General features: G+C 35.1%; 2 protein-coding genes across 5 annotated transcripts; both read right to left on the bottom strand.

Moving 5' to 3' along the window:
• Nucleotides 1-17: 17 nt before the first annotated feature.
• On the bottom strand, nt 18-7,971 carry LOC105281244. The gene is made up of 5 exons (XM_026970011.1): nt 6,445-7,971; nt 3,201-3,525; nt 2,636-2,869; nt 1,602-1,837; nt 18-1,422 (listed from the first exon to the last, which is right to left on the bottom strand). Exons 1-5 carry the CDS (start codon nt 6,479-6,481, stop codon nt 1,196-1,198), a joined length of 1,059 nt encoding a protein of 352 aa, XP_026825812.1. The 5' UTR covers nt 6,482-7,971; the 3' UTR covers nt 18-1,195.
• A 182-nt stretch (nt 7,972-8,153) lies between these two features.
• Nucleotides 8,154-15,986, bottom strand: LOC105281237 (TPR-containing protein DDB_G0280363). 4 transcript variants are annotated; one of them, XM_011342324.3, is made up of 4 exons: nt 15,817-15,986; nt 14,972-15,074; nt 14,666-14,863; nt 8,154-14,549 (listed from the first exon to the last, which is right to left on the bottom strand). In XM_011342324.3, exons 2-4 carry the CDS (start codon nt 15,065-15,067, stop codon nt 12,873-12,875), a joined length of 1,971 nt encoding a protein of 656 aa, XP_011340626.1. In that variant the 5' UTR covers nt 15,068-15,074; nt 15,817-15,986; the 3' UTR covers nt 8,154-12,872. The 4 variants fall into 4 exon arrangements, with proteins under 4 accessions (XP_011340626.1, XP_011340624.1, XP_011340625.1 ...); XM_011342322.3 differs by having other exon boundaries at nt 14,972-15,458; XM_011342323.3 differs by lacking the exon at nt 15,817-15,986 and adding an exon at nt 15,371-15,809 and having other exon boundaries at nt 14,972-15,290.
• Nucleotides 15,987-16,275: the final 289 nt, after the last annotated feature.

The raw sequence follows: 16,275 nt of genomic DNA on the forward strand, positions 1-16,275 counted from the left end.
AAAGAATAATAAAATTAAAAAAAGAAATTTTATTCAACGAAAAAATAATACATTATAAATTTGTTACTTATAGATAGATATATACATGAATACAAAAGGTTTGTCTTGTTGATAATGTCCTAAATTTACAATAAATTATTATTAAACGCATTATGCAGCAGGTAAAATTTTCAATCTAGCTTGCATATAATGCAGCACGCGAAATATACCGTCTTAAAACAGTGCTTAATAATGCAACCTAATATTTTTTTAATAAATACTTAACTCTAATATTTAGAGTTAGATTAACATCAACCGTGTGATTGACAGAGTCAAGACCAACTTTAAGATCATCAAAGTTTGACCTTCCGTTTTGTGGATGGTGGAAACGAATACTTACCGGCAGGCATCGCTATAACGGGATAATGTTCTGGATATTTTAGAAAGAAATTTATGGTTATATGGTCCTATAAAATATAAAACATACAACGTAAAGCACGTTTAACGTTGATGATCCATCTTTGTCTTCGCTTGCTGTTATCGATATCCTGCTATTTTGATATTTAAGATCAATGTAATATATATTAACAAATTGTATCATTCAAACAACATAAAAATATGTAGTAAATAATTTCCTCTGAATATTTACGTTGTTTGAAAAATATTTTAATTTTATGATTAATACAACTAAATATACCGTAGTCAAATATTGTTTTCATCTTCAGGTACTACATATTCATGTTAAATATTCTAATTTGATCTGGTTTACTAAACTGCTGTACCTAAGGCACATCAATTATATGTATAAAACTATAACAATTGTATCGTTATACAAGTCTAATTACGTATAACAAAAACATTGTTCATAAAGTTGTAAGATATATTTTTAATATACTATTTATTTTTGCAAGAATATGCAACATGAATATTTACATTTCTCTTTTATGTTTGATTATGGTTCTTGTAATACTAATTTATTTCCCTGTGTTAATATCTTTAACAAACATAATTTATAAATATTTATAAAATATAGAACATTTAAAAATGGATAGCTATAATTTTTCAGTAAAACTCGCTTTATCATTACCCTATACATGCACATAAAATATTTATGCACGCATGACCATATCATACATGGTTTCTATCTCCACTGTCTCTGGTAATCTTTTGTAATTTTTTTTAAATTGATATTTCTTCTGTAGTTTTGACTGAATATTCAATCAAAATGTTTGTGGAAGATATTAATATATGCATATTCCTTTCCAAAGCGCCAATAAGCAGGTAAAGAATAGTTTTGTAATATGATAATCGAAAATCGCATTAGGCCATTAAAGAATGCACGGAAAACTGGAGACCACCAAGCATTAGGTCGCATTAAGTATTTAAGTACGAAGTCTTGAAGTGTGAACAAGTACCAGCTGTAAAACGGCATATTCGAAGTATCTGAAAATATAATATATATATATATATATATATATATATATAATGTAATAAATAATTTGTTTTAGAGCTATTATTCCTTATATTCAAAATTAAAATTTATTTTTTGATGACACTTTATTTTTATAAGTTTCATTAGCTTCATAAAATGTAAAAATTTTACACATATTTCAAAATATTACCTATTTTAATAAAATGATTGTTGTTAATTGCAGATAAAGAGGCCAAGTGATATGTAAATGTAGTGAACGCTATTGGTTCGATGTTAAAATTGATAGGCCAGAGAGACTCCAGCATCACACGGCCCATCTCATCAAGATGTTTATTCTTTTTTGCCATGGATGGCAGAAACACCTCTTCTAATACTCTTCGGCAAAGAAGGCGACACTCTTCAACTGTTCCCGTGCAAAGATTAAATCTAGAAGAATAGATATTCATAAATTAAAGGAACCTGCGATGTAAGTACATCTTTAAAGTCTATCTTAAAAATATAAATATGTAAGATATGTACAAAATATTTGAAAAAGCTTTGTATTTTACGTAGTTAAGGTCCGAAAGTTTCCAGCACAAACATGTTAGAATAAGAATGAACAGATCTAACTCCGTCAATCGCCCACCCTATGTTTTGTTGCACTGCAGTTACAATTTTACGGCTCTAGTACTCACCAATAGCACTCCAGTTAGTGTCGCAAATAGAAGAGGTATTGCCCAATATTTTAAAAGGTTTAAACTTGAGTATCGCGCGGTCATCAAATTTTTAACGAAAGAAGGCGAAAGTCCGACAGAAATTAAACAGAAGTCGAATCTGCATGGAGAAAATTTACAAGTGATGAAGAAATTATTTCTTCAATTGTAGACCATTTTAAGGATAAAAATTCAGATTATTTTTTCAGTAGTATAGAAAAGTTAATTAGCCGTTCTAAACAATGTATTGAAATAAAGGATGATTATATTGAAAAATAAAAATTATTGTTTGATTATTATCTCTTTAATACCATTAGGCCAGAAACTTTTGGACCTTACTTATATTATTGCTCGATATACGTAATCTATTTCCCCGTGTTAATATCTTCAACAAACATCATTATTTATAAATATTTATAAAGTCTAAAACATTTAAAAACATTAAGAAAAAAACTATTGACAATAGTTTGCTTATGTTTCTATTTTCTTATTTTATTATAGAAAGAAAAGAAAGGGAAACAAAGGTACAAACTTGTCGTCCATCCCAAGCATGCTTCCAATTACCCTCCAGAGATGCACTACACCTTCCATTTCCTCGTCAGTGGTACTCACTCCCAGGTAATCGCCATTTACCATTGTGAATCCCACAAATCCGAATTGAGCGAGTGCCATATCTAATTGTGTTGGTCTGTGAACATTAGCCTCGGTGCTTCTTTTGAATGCGACGCAATGCTTTCTCCGCACAATTTTCAATGATTCCAAGAATCTATAATATATTTATGATAGCTATATATATATATATATATAGAACATCTATCTAAAGAAAATATAGAAATACATTTTTGTAGTATATGAACGTTATTAAATACAGTGTATAAATATTAAAGAAGCATATATTTTAATATCGAAAATTATATTCATCATTATTATTTAAAGCTTATTGTTAGTTCAATTCGATTTTTTAAATATCGACAAAATATAAATTATGTATTCTAACAGTTTGTACAAATTTATTTCTTACTAGCTCATTGTTTCTTACTTTAGTTTCTTAAATGATATTTTTGTTATCTAATCACTTTTACTAGAGTTTTACTCACTTGTTGGGTTTTTCATTGGGATTCTTTTCGTGCCATACAAATGTATGAAGAATCGTCGATGCGTATCTACGATATGCCAAACAAGGAGTGCCACTTTGTTTGGTGAACATAATTACATCTAATATGGTCGGAATGGACAGGAGAGATACCAGACCGCAAAGTTTCGCAATCATCATCGAGAATACATTATTATAAAAGGTTTGCTGACCGAGCCGAAACTTCTTTTCATCGTAGAATGGTGGAAGTTCCGGTTTGATCCATTCGAAACTCATTGGTGTTTCGGCACCTTCTTTAAGAAGAATACGTAACCGTTTCTCCACCACATCTGAAAGTTAATCGGATTATGTTTTCTGTTAGCTAAAAATACATATATATAAATTGTTTCAGAAAAAATATAAAAAACTTTTACAAAAAGCAATGAGATCACACTAAAAAAAAACCTCACAGAGGTTTGAAATTTTTACATTTTAATTTCATTTTACTGGTAGTTCATATATATCTTTTACACACACATACACTCCTGAAATAAATCCTGAAATAATACTTAAATCGTCGAATTATGTGGCACGATCAGCGATTTTCAAAGTCATGTTTGGCGGAACAAGAGAACGCATGTAAACGATGTCGTATACGTATACGAACAATTTGCTTAAACGTGCCTCGCATATAGAAAGATCAAAATCAATGTTTACATCCGCGCATTCGCACGTGACAAATCCGAAAAGTTCGAAGTTTAGAGTGACTTAATATATGTCTCACGTAATCATGTATGACAAGACACAATTGCTTGTCATATTGTCAAGAGATATATGTATAATCTCAATGTTGTAAGAATAATTATTTTATTATTTAAATGCTTCTATATTCTATATTATTCTATATTAATACTTCTATATTATTTCGAACAATATATATTCTACTTATTTTTTTACTTGTTCTACTAGAAATTTTATTTTTCTAATTGTACGTTAATATTCAAAAAATTTTATGTTATGTCATTTAGAGAAATATTATGTGCGAGTATCACAATTAGTATTTGACCATGGAATGAGAAGATTGCTTTCGCTGCATACGTGAATCGTTCCATGTAGCTGCGTAATGTTTCAACAGAGTAAGTGTGTGTCCTACATATTACAAGTAAAGAAGAACTGGAAATCTTGAAGCGTACGTGACAAGATATGCTAGCCAAATCAAATTCTCTGATTATTTAAACAATTTGCGTTACTTATATAATGTTTTTAGAAAGAGATCAACAATAAACAAATTTATTGTTATATTTTTTTTAATTACTGATTTAATTACTGATTTTACTCCAAGAAGATTTTTGAAGTCAATCTTAAAAATCTTGTAAATTTATTTGTAAAAATATAATGCTTTGGAAAGTACACATGTGGCAAGTAGAGAATGTGCAGTAAAGATGGCAAGTAGAGAATGTTCTACGTATATTAAAATATTTGCAAGTATATGTGTAAATTTCAGCTCAATATATTCGGTTTCACTTAGTAAATTTGTAGTCTGTAAATAGATTTCTTTTTTTTTGTTAGAAAGTTAAAATGATTAGAATTCCAGTTAAAAAGATTAAAATTCATCATTCGATCTGCAAAATATAAAAAGATCACAAAATCGATTGCTTAATAGTTTTCGATATTTGCGCTGCGGTACAACCGTAGGATTTCTTTTAGCGTGTTGCAGCAAGAATACCGACGAATGTGAAGTCGAGGTCGCAAGACACTCTATTCGCACTTTCATTAGACACGGTCCTCGCAATAGCACCGGTTGAACACGAGAAGGTAGTCTCTTCTATAAGATATTTTTTCCGGTTGTTTAGCCGTCAAACACAGCAACTTCGAAATGAGTAATTACTTTGTACATATTTTTGAATATATAATATATTTTTTTTCATTTTTCAATACTATACATCGTGTTAAATATTTCGAGATTTAGAATAATTTTACATTTTAAAGTGTAAGCAGTATAGATACATAAAGTGCGTATCATCACGATAAAACGATAAACATTTTTCAAGGACATGTTATATTAATCATGTTTATTTCGCATTCTAACAAGTTTTTTATATTTGTGCATAAGCGATTACCTACATTACTATGTATAACTTGCAAAATTGCAAAGCAACTTGCTTATATGATTATAAGATGGAAATCTCAAAATAGTCAATAACATTTGATAAATTACGCATCTATATGTTTATTATCAATTCAAAAATGAGTTTGTTTTATAATAAAAATTATTAAACATTTTTACAGTTAAAATAAGTCAACTTAAAATTTTGTTAAAATTTTTCAGAGAAATGCAAGATGTTTGTATTTGTATTTTGTTATTAATAACTCTTTCTATAGTCTGTACGCAGTGCGGAATTACTTCCACTTTTGAGGCGATTTTCAAGAGCTACGCTTACTTCTTTCCCCTTGCCTCTCTGCAAGGTCGGCGAATCTTCCAAGTGACGGTCAGGCACAGGACTGTCACATGTCAGCAGGTGCTTGCGAGGGGGGCGCTTCCTAATTACTAATTTATTCTATAGTACCTCATGGGTGACGTGAAAAGCTATTGTCGCATTATATAATATAAATATATTGATAATACATATAAAAATAAAAACAGGATTTCGATAAGAATAGATTAATAATTAGGAAACGCGCCCCTCGCAAGCATCTACCGACATGTGACAATCCTGTGTCTAACCATTTGAAAGATTCGCTTGCCACGTGTAAAGAAGAAAAAGAAGAATTCGCCGGCCATGCAGAGGCAAGAGGAAAGAAGTAGAATAGTTCTTGAAAATCGCTTCCAAAATGGAAATAATTTCGACCACTGGTCTATAGTGTACATTTATAAAAAAGTGTATATTCATAAAAAAGACATTCATAGATTTGTACATCGTCAAAATTTGAACTAACTTTGAATATGTAAACTCTCGAAATAAAATTTTAATAAAGGAAATTTTGACATTATAATTAATAAAAAGGCAGAAGACCCCCAAAATTAATCAAATAGTACTGCTGTTTTAAATCTGAACACGATAAATTTAAAGCTTTTCCGGCAACGATAAAAGCATTGATCTTCTATAAAATCTTATTTTATCTTTATTTCGATTTTATTTAGATTATCATGTGTTTAAACCTTTGTCATACCACAAATTTAAGATCTGATCTGACTGATCAATTTTTTTATCTGACCGATAAGCTGCAACCAAATTCAAAACGGTTTGTTTACGTGTAGAATAACTCACCTTCCACAGCAGCATCACTTGGTAAATTCTTTGTCATCTTGACTCCTTTATCTCGACATCAGAACACTCCGGTATGAATAGTTGACAGTGATTCGATTATAAGTGCCGTAGTTGCAATGAGGATGCGCTGACACGCACAAAGTAAGGATGGAATTCAGAGCGTGATCCTGTCAGAGAGCCAGATTACCAGAGAGAAGAGATTGCCGCGTGACGTACTCTCGGTAAGTCGCGCTCGTACTAAGTGCAGTGCACATGGACCTACTGTAGCAGCAAGAAACTGGTTTCCAGTTATACATCTTGTGGAGAAAGGGACCCCTTCCACATTTTCCCTCTCCCTTTCATGTAGACTGTAATAATGTCTTGTAGCATATTAGAAGCAATATTGTGTTGGAATACTCATGCTGCTTTTATTCTCAAAGAAGAGTTTCCCTCCTTTCAAGTTTTCCAGATAATGTTGTTTGTGTGTTTGTAAATTAATAAGAACTGTACTTCTAAATTGTATGATTTTCGTAAATCACGATAAAAAGTTACTTGCAACATCAACCTGATTTGCAACAGTTTTAACAAACCAAAGGCTTTAGAAACTAAACATTTGGCCTCGTTCCGTGAATATAATAGATACTATAGAGAAAATAAAAAAGTTAAATTTTATTAGAGCTCTACGACTTTTTCAATCATTTACTTTGGCACATTCCTTATAACGCGATGGGAATACAAAGTATTATTTGTTGTACGTTATATAATGTTCGAGTCCATTTTCGTAGGCATCCCAAGTAAGAGCGGTGCGTGATATCACGTCGCTTTCACATCGAAAGACCTGCGTTTCGAGAAGCGGAAGATGTTCCAATTCATGTGAAGTCACGTAAGCGCACTGGCAAGTTGTCCACAATATCTTCATGACATCGTGTTTCCAGAAAAAAAAGTTAATTGAACTTTCGTGATGACGTTTAAATGTGCAAATCACTATTTGTCACCAGAAAAGCGCGGGTCACTGTCGCAAATTGATCACTGCAGCAGATGGTCGACGGAACTGACATCTCCTCACGGCGAGGACGGAGTACTTCTAACGAGTGAGAATCATTCCATGGATCGTTTGGCACATATGGAGGGAGAAACTCCTCTTCCTTTCCGTTATTCCGCCGGAAATCGTCTTGCGAAACAATATAAAACATGGAAATAGCTTGTCATCATAGACGCAGTGAAAGTACCTCGTCAAGACTGGTCGCTAGTCATGCTCATTTGTTGTTGATTGTTTGTTTATAATCCACCTCAATCCAGCTCAATATTTTGAAGGAAATAGCAGAATACATTAATAGAGAAAGCTGTATATTTTTTGTACAAATATATTTATCTTGTGATCATATATGATCAGATATATAGAGAATAAAAGCATTGCCAACAATCTGGCAAGAAAATGATTAGCAATAAAAAACTATATGTCATTACTTAAACAAATAATGATTTATTCATTTTGTTTAAAAACGCAAACAAATAAAATTTGATTGATGCGATACATATATTTTGATCCACTGATTATTAATTTTTAACAAGTGAGCATTAAAATAATCAATAAAAAACTGCTAAGAAATTTTAACAAAATTTTAAGTTGACTTATTTTAACTGTAAGAACATTTAATATCTTTCTTAAAAATTTTATTATAAAACAGAATCGGTTTTTTGAATTAATAAATGGATAGTAATGAACTGGATAGATTTCGAAAAAACCATGTATTATGGAATAATAATAGATTACACAATGTTTGCAGTAATAATGATATAATAAACCGTAATATACCTGACAATGATAAGAAGAATCTAAAATAACACAAATACTGAATACATATCATTAACAATAATGAGAGTTGATGCGGCGACAAGGAAGTTTTGGCAGAGGAACCAAGCCGCTATCTGACTATAATTAAAAGAAAAATGCCGTACTAGTGTCATAAAACGACGAAACTCGTTTTCGGCACTCGTAGCACTGCTTTCAGCTTCTTCAAAGAAACACTTAAAATCATTCTATCTTAGTAACATTATTAAAGATTCGCACTGAAAAATACACAAATTTAATTCGCCTAAATAAACTTACAAATAAACATTTGTCAACGCACTAAGCGCCATTGTATTTTGGAAGAAAAAAAAGAAAAAAACATTTGTTTAAATAACAATATTTGTAAGTAGATACACTCCAGCAAGAAAGATTAGAGAAATTAATAATCAAAAATTGTGATGTACTTGCCACATAACATAAAAATTAAAAATTCATCGTCTTCTTTAAAACGTCGCTCTTTTATTATTCGTCGGAGATAAAGTTCTCCTCTTCGCGGAAGTTACGAGTAATCTGAAATCCAATGTCCAATGAAGACTGTTACATATCCATTATTTAGTGAACTTGTTATTGAACTCCGTGATATTAGAATTCTTTTGTGTTAAATGTAAAAAGTATACAAATAACACAATAACTGGCTTACATAAGGCAATTTGACCGGTTATCCCTGCTAATCGTTGCTTTTATGACGCTTAGTGTCCTAAATATAACAATATCTATATCGCAGGAGGTCATAACTCAGGTCGCGAAATAATCTTGCTAATAATGGTTACACAGCCTTATTCCTACACCGTTTCTAGAAGAACTTAGCCAATCATAAAATCGCAATTTTCAAAAACAACAACAGAGGTATTTTCACATCACATTTTATGTGGCATGCTTTATTTCTCTTTTTTTTTCTTTTTATACGTTATAACTGCACGCACAGTCTTCCTGCGGATTGATCCTTTCCGCGATTGTACATAAACAAATATCTACTCGCCAGTTGAGATCTTAATGTTATTAACGAAGCACCTCGAATACCTAAACAAATCTGATGTCCGGAAATACAATTGGGAGGAGGCAATTCTCTCTTTCAAACGGTTTCACAAGTACATATAAAAATATAGAAGCATGCGACGGGGATCACGATAAAAGAGCGGCTCGCAAATTTAAATAGTTGTAAAGAGTCTCCGCTGCAATAATCCGAATTGCGCCACTTAAAACTATTAAATACATCCAGAATATTTAAAAAGCGCTTAAGAGGAAGATCCCTCTATAAAAATGCCATTTCCAAGCATTTACATGTGCTCTTATACTAACTTGTGTGGATGACAGGATATTCTTCCAAGATATCCTTTTCATTAACTTTATATTTTCTTCTTGTAATATGAGATTAATTGTTATAACGACTTCGCAATAAGTGTTTTTCCTTTTAGAATAATCATCGGGAACATGCTATTGTAATTGTACGCACTATTGTAATTTATTATTGATTAATGATGCAAATAAAAAAACAGATCCGTAATCTCAGATTACAATTATATACAATTATATATAATAACGTAAAATTTGAAAAAATAAAAAAAATTATAGCGTTCAATTTTACGCACAGTAACAATTTTGTTTGCATTGTAATGCATACTTTTTTTGTTCATAAAATTTTGTTCGTAAAAAAATAATATTCAGCTTTTGAGAATAATCTCGTATTTCTATATAGCTTTGCTCTTAGTCTCTCAAAAGTACGCGCGTTTCTTAGGAAAAGTATAAAAATATATTTTTAACGAAGACACATAACATTCGTGTGGACACGATCTAACACGTCCAATCATCACACACAATTCGTAACGGTAATTGCGCGATTAAAAAACCGACTCTTTCCAACTATTTCAATTTAATAATGGCAGCTTTATCCGCCACTCTTACCGTGGCAGTGATTATGAAAATTGTTAGAATACAACAACAGCGTATCATCTACGTTGGAGGCCAAACACTATTTTCATGCTTAGAAGACCGTTTGTTAGGAGTGTCGATGACTACTTAACGCATTAAACATTAGATTTCGCTAAAATTGTTCTGTTTTTGTTCAGCTTTTAGGGACAAAGCCACCAATATAATATAAACACGGTGCGTTTAGACGTTAGCTTAACGCTTTAAATAGGAAAATAACGCGCGCGACATAGTCGCGACTAATCGAGGACTAATGTGCACAATAATTGACTCATTAGTCTCGATCAGATTGTACGTGATGCGCGAATGTCTCTTCTTATGCTGATAAAATTGGCAGAATATCCAACGGAGTAACGCGCGTTTCCTCAGATGGATCACTATGTGATAGCTCCATGTTTCCTCAACTAAGAGATTACAAGTTCGTGGTGAGAAATTTCGCATAATTGGCGTTGAGTATTTAACGCAAGACAATCGTTCAAACTGCAACTCGAGACACGAATGATGTTGAAGGAACTGAGATGCAATTGATTTCCAATCGCGATATTATTAAAAGCGAATCTTTTTCACGAACGCGGCCAGTGAGTCATTGTCTAATTCTCTTTCCCTTCAATTTTATTAAATTCAACAAAATAAGAATCAGGAGAATTGTTTGAAAAAACGGAAATATATATTTTCTCATTAAATATAGCAATCTTTTGTGATAATATAATATATACAGATATAAAAAATAACATACAAAAAAATTTGAATTATAATTATAAGGTTTGATATATGTATATGTAGCGACGACAAGATTAAAGAACGACTCGCTGACTGTACGTTCTGAAAGGAGAAGCTTTGCCGTGCCTCAGACGAGAGAAACTTCTCCAATTAGTCTGTAGGAAGATATAAGTACGAGATGATCAGCTGTTACACATTTTACAATGAAATGCTTTTGTCGTTAATCTATGGCGACACCGCTTCGCAATAATTACATATTACTCCATCTCTTAAAACTATCAATTCTTTTTAATGATAGACTATTGGCAATATCGCGGATACATTACTTTAATGGAGCTGGGCAAAACACTGAGTTCACACCTCTCAATCTGAGCGAAGCTTATTAATAATAGTTACATTGAACCATGGTTCTATCGGTCAGCAAAGACATTGAATAACACTGAAATAATTTTATGCACACTTGTCATTACACTATTTCATCCTTTAGGTAGGTATTATAACGTTCAACAATGCTGACGTTATAAATAATACGCAAGTTATTTGTTATTAAAGTTATTTGTTCGCTTCACTATCACGCTTTAGTGTTTTTTTACCCAGCTTTGGTGCATAGTCAAATTCAAAATGAATCGCAATTCATATTTGCATGTCTAGCATAAGGATGATGAGGCAATGACGCGAAATCTCGTACCTTAAAAGTATTTTAATATCACTTTCGCTCTTTTCTCTTGCCCTCTGTTCATTTGACCTTTTTTGCCGCGAAATATTGGAAGCAGAGTGATCATTAGACAGACGGATCTCGATTGGCAAATGTGAGCTGGTGCTCTCACTTGTCGCTAGCGAGTACAGTAAAAATATCAAGCGAATCATTTATATTTGTTCAGAATGGATGTACATATACATACATATGTATAAATATATGCACATGTATATGTATCGAATTTAGGTATTGCTTTAAAATAAGAATTTAAACATGTTTTAATTATCATCTGACTTTATATAAGAGAACATATTATTCTATAAAATCTAGAAAAGATTAAATTTGTCATTCCATTAGCTCATCCAAGTAAACGATAAAGTAAACAAAATTGTTCTATCGTAACAAAAATCCGACAGTTTAAACTCACGAAACAGCTTCATGCTACAATACAGAAATGTAAAAACTATAATTGATACTGAATATAATCGTTACCGAAAACAACACTGAACAATATGACCTATACTTTAAATATGGCCGTTGTGTGTAAAACTGATTAATTAAACGCTGTACATATTAATTCAAATTGCACCCAACTCTCTTCGTTCACGAATAAGTGACATTTCCTGATATTCTCATAGTCGACGATAATTGATAAATATATCAATAGATCTCGCTGTAGCGCTGTTATACTCTAGTATGACCATATATGCAATGCCATATATCACAACAGCCTTCACAGCCTCGATTAATCCTTAACGGCCCATGTTACCATCCGTTTACTTCCATCTCGGACAGTTTATCACTTTTCTAATATAACAAAAAACGAATTTCAAAGCGCATCGAGAGCGTCCGTCGACATTGTGGGTCGTCAAGGATTAAAATATCGACTATTGAAGTGTCTTCTCTTGGCAGATGATAGTATAGAGATCAATCATCAAACTATTCCTGTTGACAACACTGTTGCAACGATTCACTGAGTCACACGTAATGTCTATATGGTCAGATGCCCGCGCGATGATATTCGATCGTCGAAACTTCCACGAAGGAAGACGCATGGATTACAAAGGGACTCGAAGCGCATTTCATAAGAGCATGTGATCGTAGATGGTGTGTCTCCCTTTCTCTCACCATTCCATTTCCTAGTGGTTTTCTGCGTTCCCTCATGACTATTTTATTGAATAATGTTCTATCTATTTACATCGAAGCCCTCGGTCGTGTGACGGCACAGCTGTACATCAGCTGTAAACCAGGCTATCACGAAAGTACGGGACCGATCTCGGTCGCGTCCTTGCAGTCTTGAATAGATATTTGGGCGAGCTCGCTCACTATCTCCTCCTGAGCCTCTTTCTTCAATATCGTGTACCCTTGCTGTACTTGCTCCTCATTTTCGCATTTACCGTTAGCAGTCTTCGTTTGCCCGTTCGTCTTTCGTTTGCCGGATGTGTCCTCGCCAGATGCGCCCGGATTAATCTTAAATACGCTTTTGATGATGCTATTCATCGTCGGCTGCGAGCGCTTCGGACTGTCCGACGCAACGGAATTGTGCTTGTCACCTTTACCCGCTTTTCGTGTTTTCGCGTTGCCTCTCGCGAATTTGTTCGGATTCTTCGGACCACTAGGTTGTTGTACAGCTGGCGCTTCCGACTCCTTGGTTTCCGGTGGAGGTTTTTCTGGCTTCACAGAATTATTTTCGCACACCGGCGCATCATCAATGGTACATGCGATACCCGGATTGTTGACATCTTCCTTCTTCGTCAACATTTCTACAGCATAAGTTTCGATCTCGTTGCTCTTCTTAAGATCCTCATCTAGATCCGTCACTGGAATGGTTCTCGGCTCTTCTACTTTTTCTACTTTATTGTTCTCCACAAGATTATCCTGCCATTCCGTTGACGTCTCTCTTTGGAGAACCCTGACGGGACTTTTCGGCTTCGTGAAGGACTGATCTTCCTTCGTTGGATTTGTAGAGGAAATGTGCGTCGGTGAATTCGTCTGTCTCTTAGTAGCGTTATTTTTCTGAATCACTCCCATATGCGGTCTGCCCGTTCTGTGCGCATTATTCTGTACATTGAACGGTCCAGGTTGTTCGTATTGTTGCACGTGATTCGGATGCATCTGTGACTGCTGCTGCTGCTGCTGTTGGTGTTGTTGTTGCGGAAGCCTACGAATATCAGGGTGCATTGCGTTATCCATATGTTGCTGCGAAGGCGGCGGTGGCGGTGACTGCTGCTGTTGTTGCTGTTGCTGATAAGGGATGTATGGCTGAAAAGGTTTCATGGAGTTTGGCGGGTTGATCGCCGGCGAGGTATTCGCGGCCGGTCCGTATGGCAGATTCGAGTTCGGAGGCATGTACTTAGAATTCAAGTATTGCGGCCACGCTTGCCTAGGCTGAAACTGATATTGTGCTATAAAGTTTTGTACGACATGACCGTCCCTACCGCCGCAATCTCTGCCGCGTTCACGGTAGTTGTAACGATCGAGGGCGATTCGCGGAACATTGCCGTGATATTGTTGCGACATCGGCCCTGATACAAAGATCTGAGGCTCATTCTTAGGAAGTACCGGATTCTGAGGCTGGTGACTATAATTGTCGATATTTTCTCTGCTAATAGTTCTATACGCGATGTTCGGATGATACTGCGGTGGTTGTGCTGTATAGTCTTGCTGCTGCTGCTGCTGCTGTTGTTGCTGCTGCTGTTGCTGTTCCGGATATTGAGGATACTGTGATACAGAAGGCTGAGCATCGATCCAGGTTTCCTGCTGCGGTGGGCGCTGTTCGCTGTCGCGTATGGCTAGCACGGCGTTCCAGACTTCTTTCAGCTCACCCGTGATGTCCCGATCTTTTAGAATTGTGTAGTGACGAGTGAAGACTACTCCTACATTCATCGCTTCTATGAAATCTAGTAGCAATTCGATAAAGCTCACACGCTTCTGTTGAAAAATGACAAATGCATGTGATAAATATGATACGCACTCATCCCAAAAATTAGTAACGAGAGAGAGAAATAGTATACAAAAAGTTATATAAATTATAAGCTTTAACCTACCTTTGGATCTTGAGCGTTTTTGCCACTCATTCGTAGAACCTCTGGATTGGCCATTACAGCGAATACAATTGCTTCCGTCTTTGTTCGAGGTGGTGGCACTCTCATACCTCCGTAAAGTGGCACGGGCAGTGAAGGTCTGCGAGGCATTGCAATTTTGTCCCAGGATAATACATTTACGTAACATGGAGCTGTGGTGCCCTACGTAAAAAAGATCGGTACTTGTTACGTAACACATTCATATATTCCTTGCAACAAATTGTGTACAGTCTTGTAAAACAATATTATTATATTACAGTGATATAACACCTGTATAAAATCCTGTATACACATATGTGGCTGTGGTGGATTTTTAAAAAGTCGCGCACCATTACGCTTCATTCTGGGCACGGCGCCGTCTGTCATTTTGCGGCTGAAAATTATTCAATCTGATATTGAGAATTCAAAACAGGCAATCTTCTGTTTACGCTATCGAAATAGATTTTTCCCTTCTACTGTACAACTGTCTCTAACTTGTCAACGATATTTCTGACAGGCGGAAAAACGGCGATCAGTTTCTTCCTCAAGATCATTTACAAGTAGATTTGCAAATCTGTGCAGCATAGTTTTCCGCCACTCGTGTAAGCATCTACAAAGCGCCTAAATAAGTTCTAGAACAAGCAGCTCGAAATTACCGTCAATCTGATACGATCTATTACACGGACGTACAGTTCCCAATTTCGAAGCTACCGGACTGCGAGGAGCAATCCCGTCTCACGACTTTTTCAACAAATTGCCCTGATATTAGCAAAGTGCTCTAAAAACAAGAAGCACCACTTAAAAACACTGTGCTACCAATATGGCGTGGCGAATGCTCGGAATAGCACGTTATGACGGATGCCACCGCGGTTTTCGAGGTACCGTGAATGCAGTTCGACATTCGTGAACGAGTCAACGAACAATTATGTAACGCGACACATAAAACGGGGCCGATTTTGTGAGCGTTTCTAACCAATCGGGGTCATTCGCACCGCCAAGGCTACGCACTCTGTCAATATAACCTTAAAAAACCGCGGCACAGCTCGCGGACGAGCTCTCTTACGTACGCATTGACAGCGCGAGTCGCGTCACGTTTACGAGCACCAATAGCAATCAATTTCCCCATGATAACTCACCCCGTGGTGGAAATTCGCGCTCGTAAAACCAGTCAAACGACCACGGACCCGACGCGACACATCATCGGCCGATTCACGAGAAAAGATTCATCGTTCCTTTTGTTTATTATCTCTTCGGAGGCTTTGCGGAATCCGTGACAACGTGCGCCCTCGCCGCAGCAGCGACGCGAACTCCCGTTTCCCTCGCCGTTTCAATATGGTGCGCCAGCGGAAGTTGCTGTAAACCAGCCCGTAAATTCCCTAGAGCCTTTTCGCGTGCGCTTCTACGTTTCCGATTACGCGATTATCGTCGACGCTATGGCGCGCAACTTCAGATCGTTGTCGCAGGTAAGATTGGTAGTTTTCCCGCGATGCGAGCGATTTATAATACCTAATATTAATTGTCGCAGAGATCGAAAGATCCGCTCAATCTGGAACAGAAATAATTATTCCAATTTTATTATTGCAATTAAAATTTGT

Source organism: Ooceraea biroi, chromosome 5, assembly GCF_003672135.1.
Source record: "Ooceraea biroi isolate clonal line C1 chromosome 5, Obir_v5.4, whole genome shotgun sequence".
Classification (NCBI taxonomy): Eukaryota; Metazoa; Arthropoda; class Insecta; order Hymenoptera; family Formicidae; genus Ooceraea; species Ooceraea biroi.

Bases quoted from the DNA above. Each gene is read 5' to 3' on its own strand.
- LOC105281237 (XM_011342324.3), bottom strand. From the start codon at position 15,067: ATGACAGACGGCGCCGTGCCCAGAATGAAGCGTAATGGTGCGCGACTT. The intron at 14,864-14,971 runs GTGTTATATCAC...TTTTTTACGTAG, and splicing joins GTATACAGGATTTTATACAG to GGCACCACAGCTCCATGTTA. The intron at 14,550-14,665 runs GTAGGTTAAAGC...ATTTTTCAACAG, and splicing joins AAAACGCTCAAGATCCAAAG to AAGCGTGTGAGCTTTATCGA.
- LOC105281244 (XM_026970011.1), bottom strand. From the start codon at position 6,481: ATGACAAAGAATTTACCAAGTGATGCTGCTGTGGAAG. The intron at 2,870-3,200 runs GTGAGTAAAACT...AATATATTATAG, and splicing joins CCCAATGAAAAACCCAACAA to ATTCTTGGAATCATTGAAAA. The intron at 1,838-2,635 runs GTTTGTACCTTT...CTATTCTTCTAG, and splicing joins ATGCTTGGGATGGACGACAA to ATTTAATCTTTGCACGGGAA.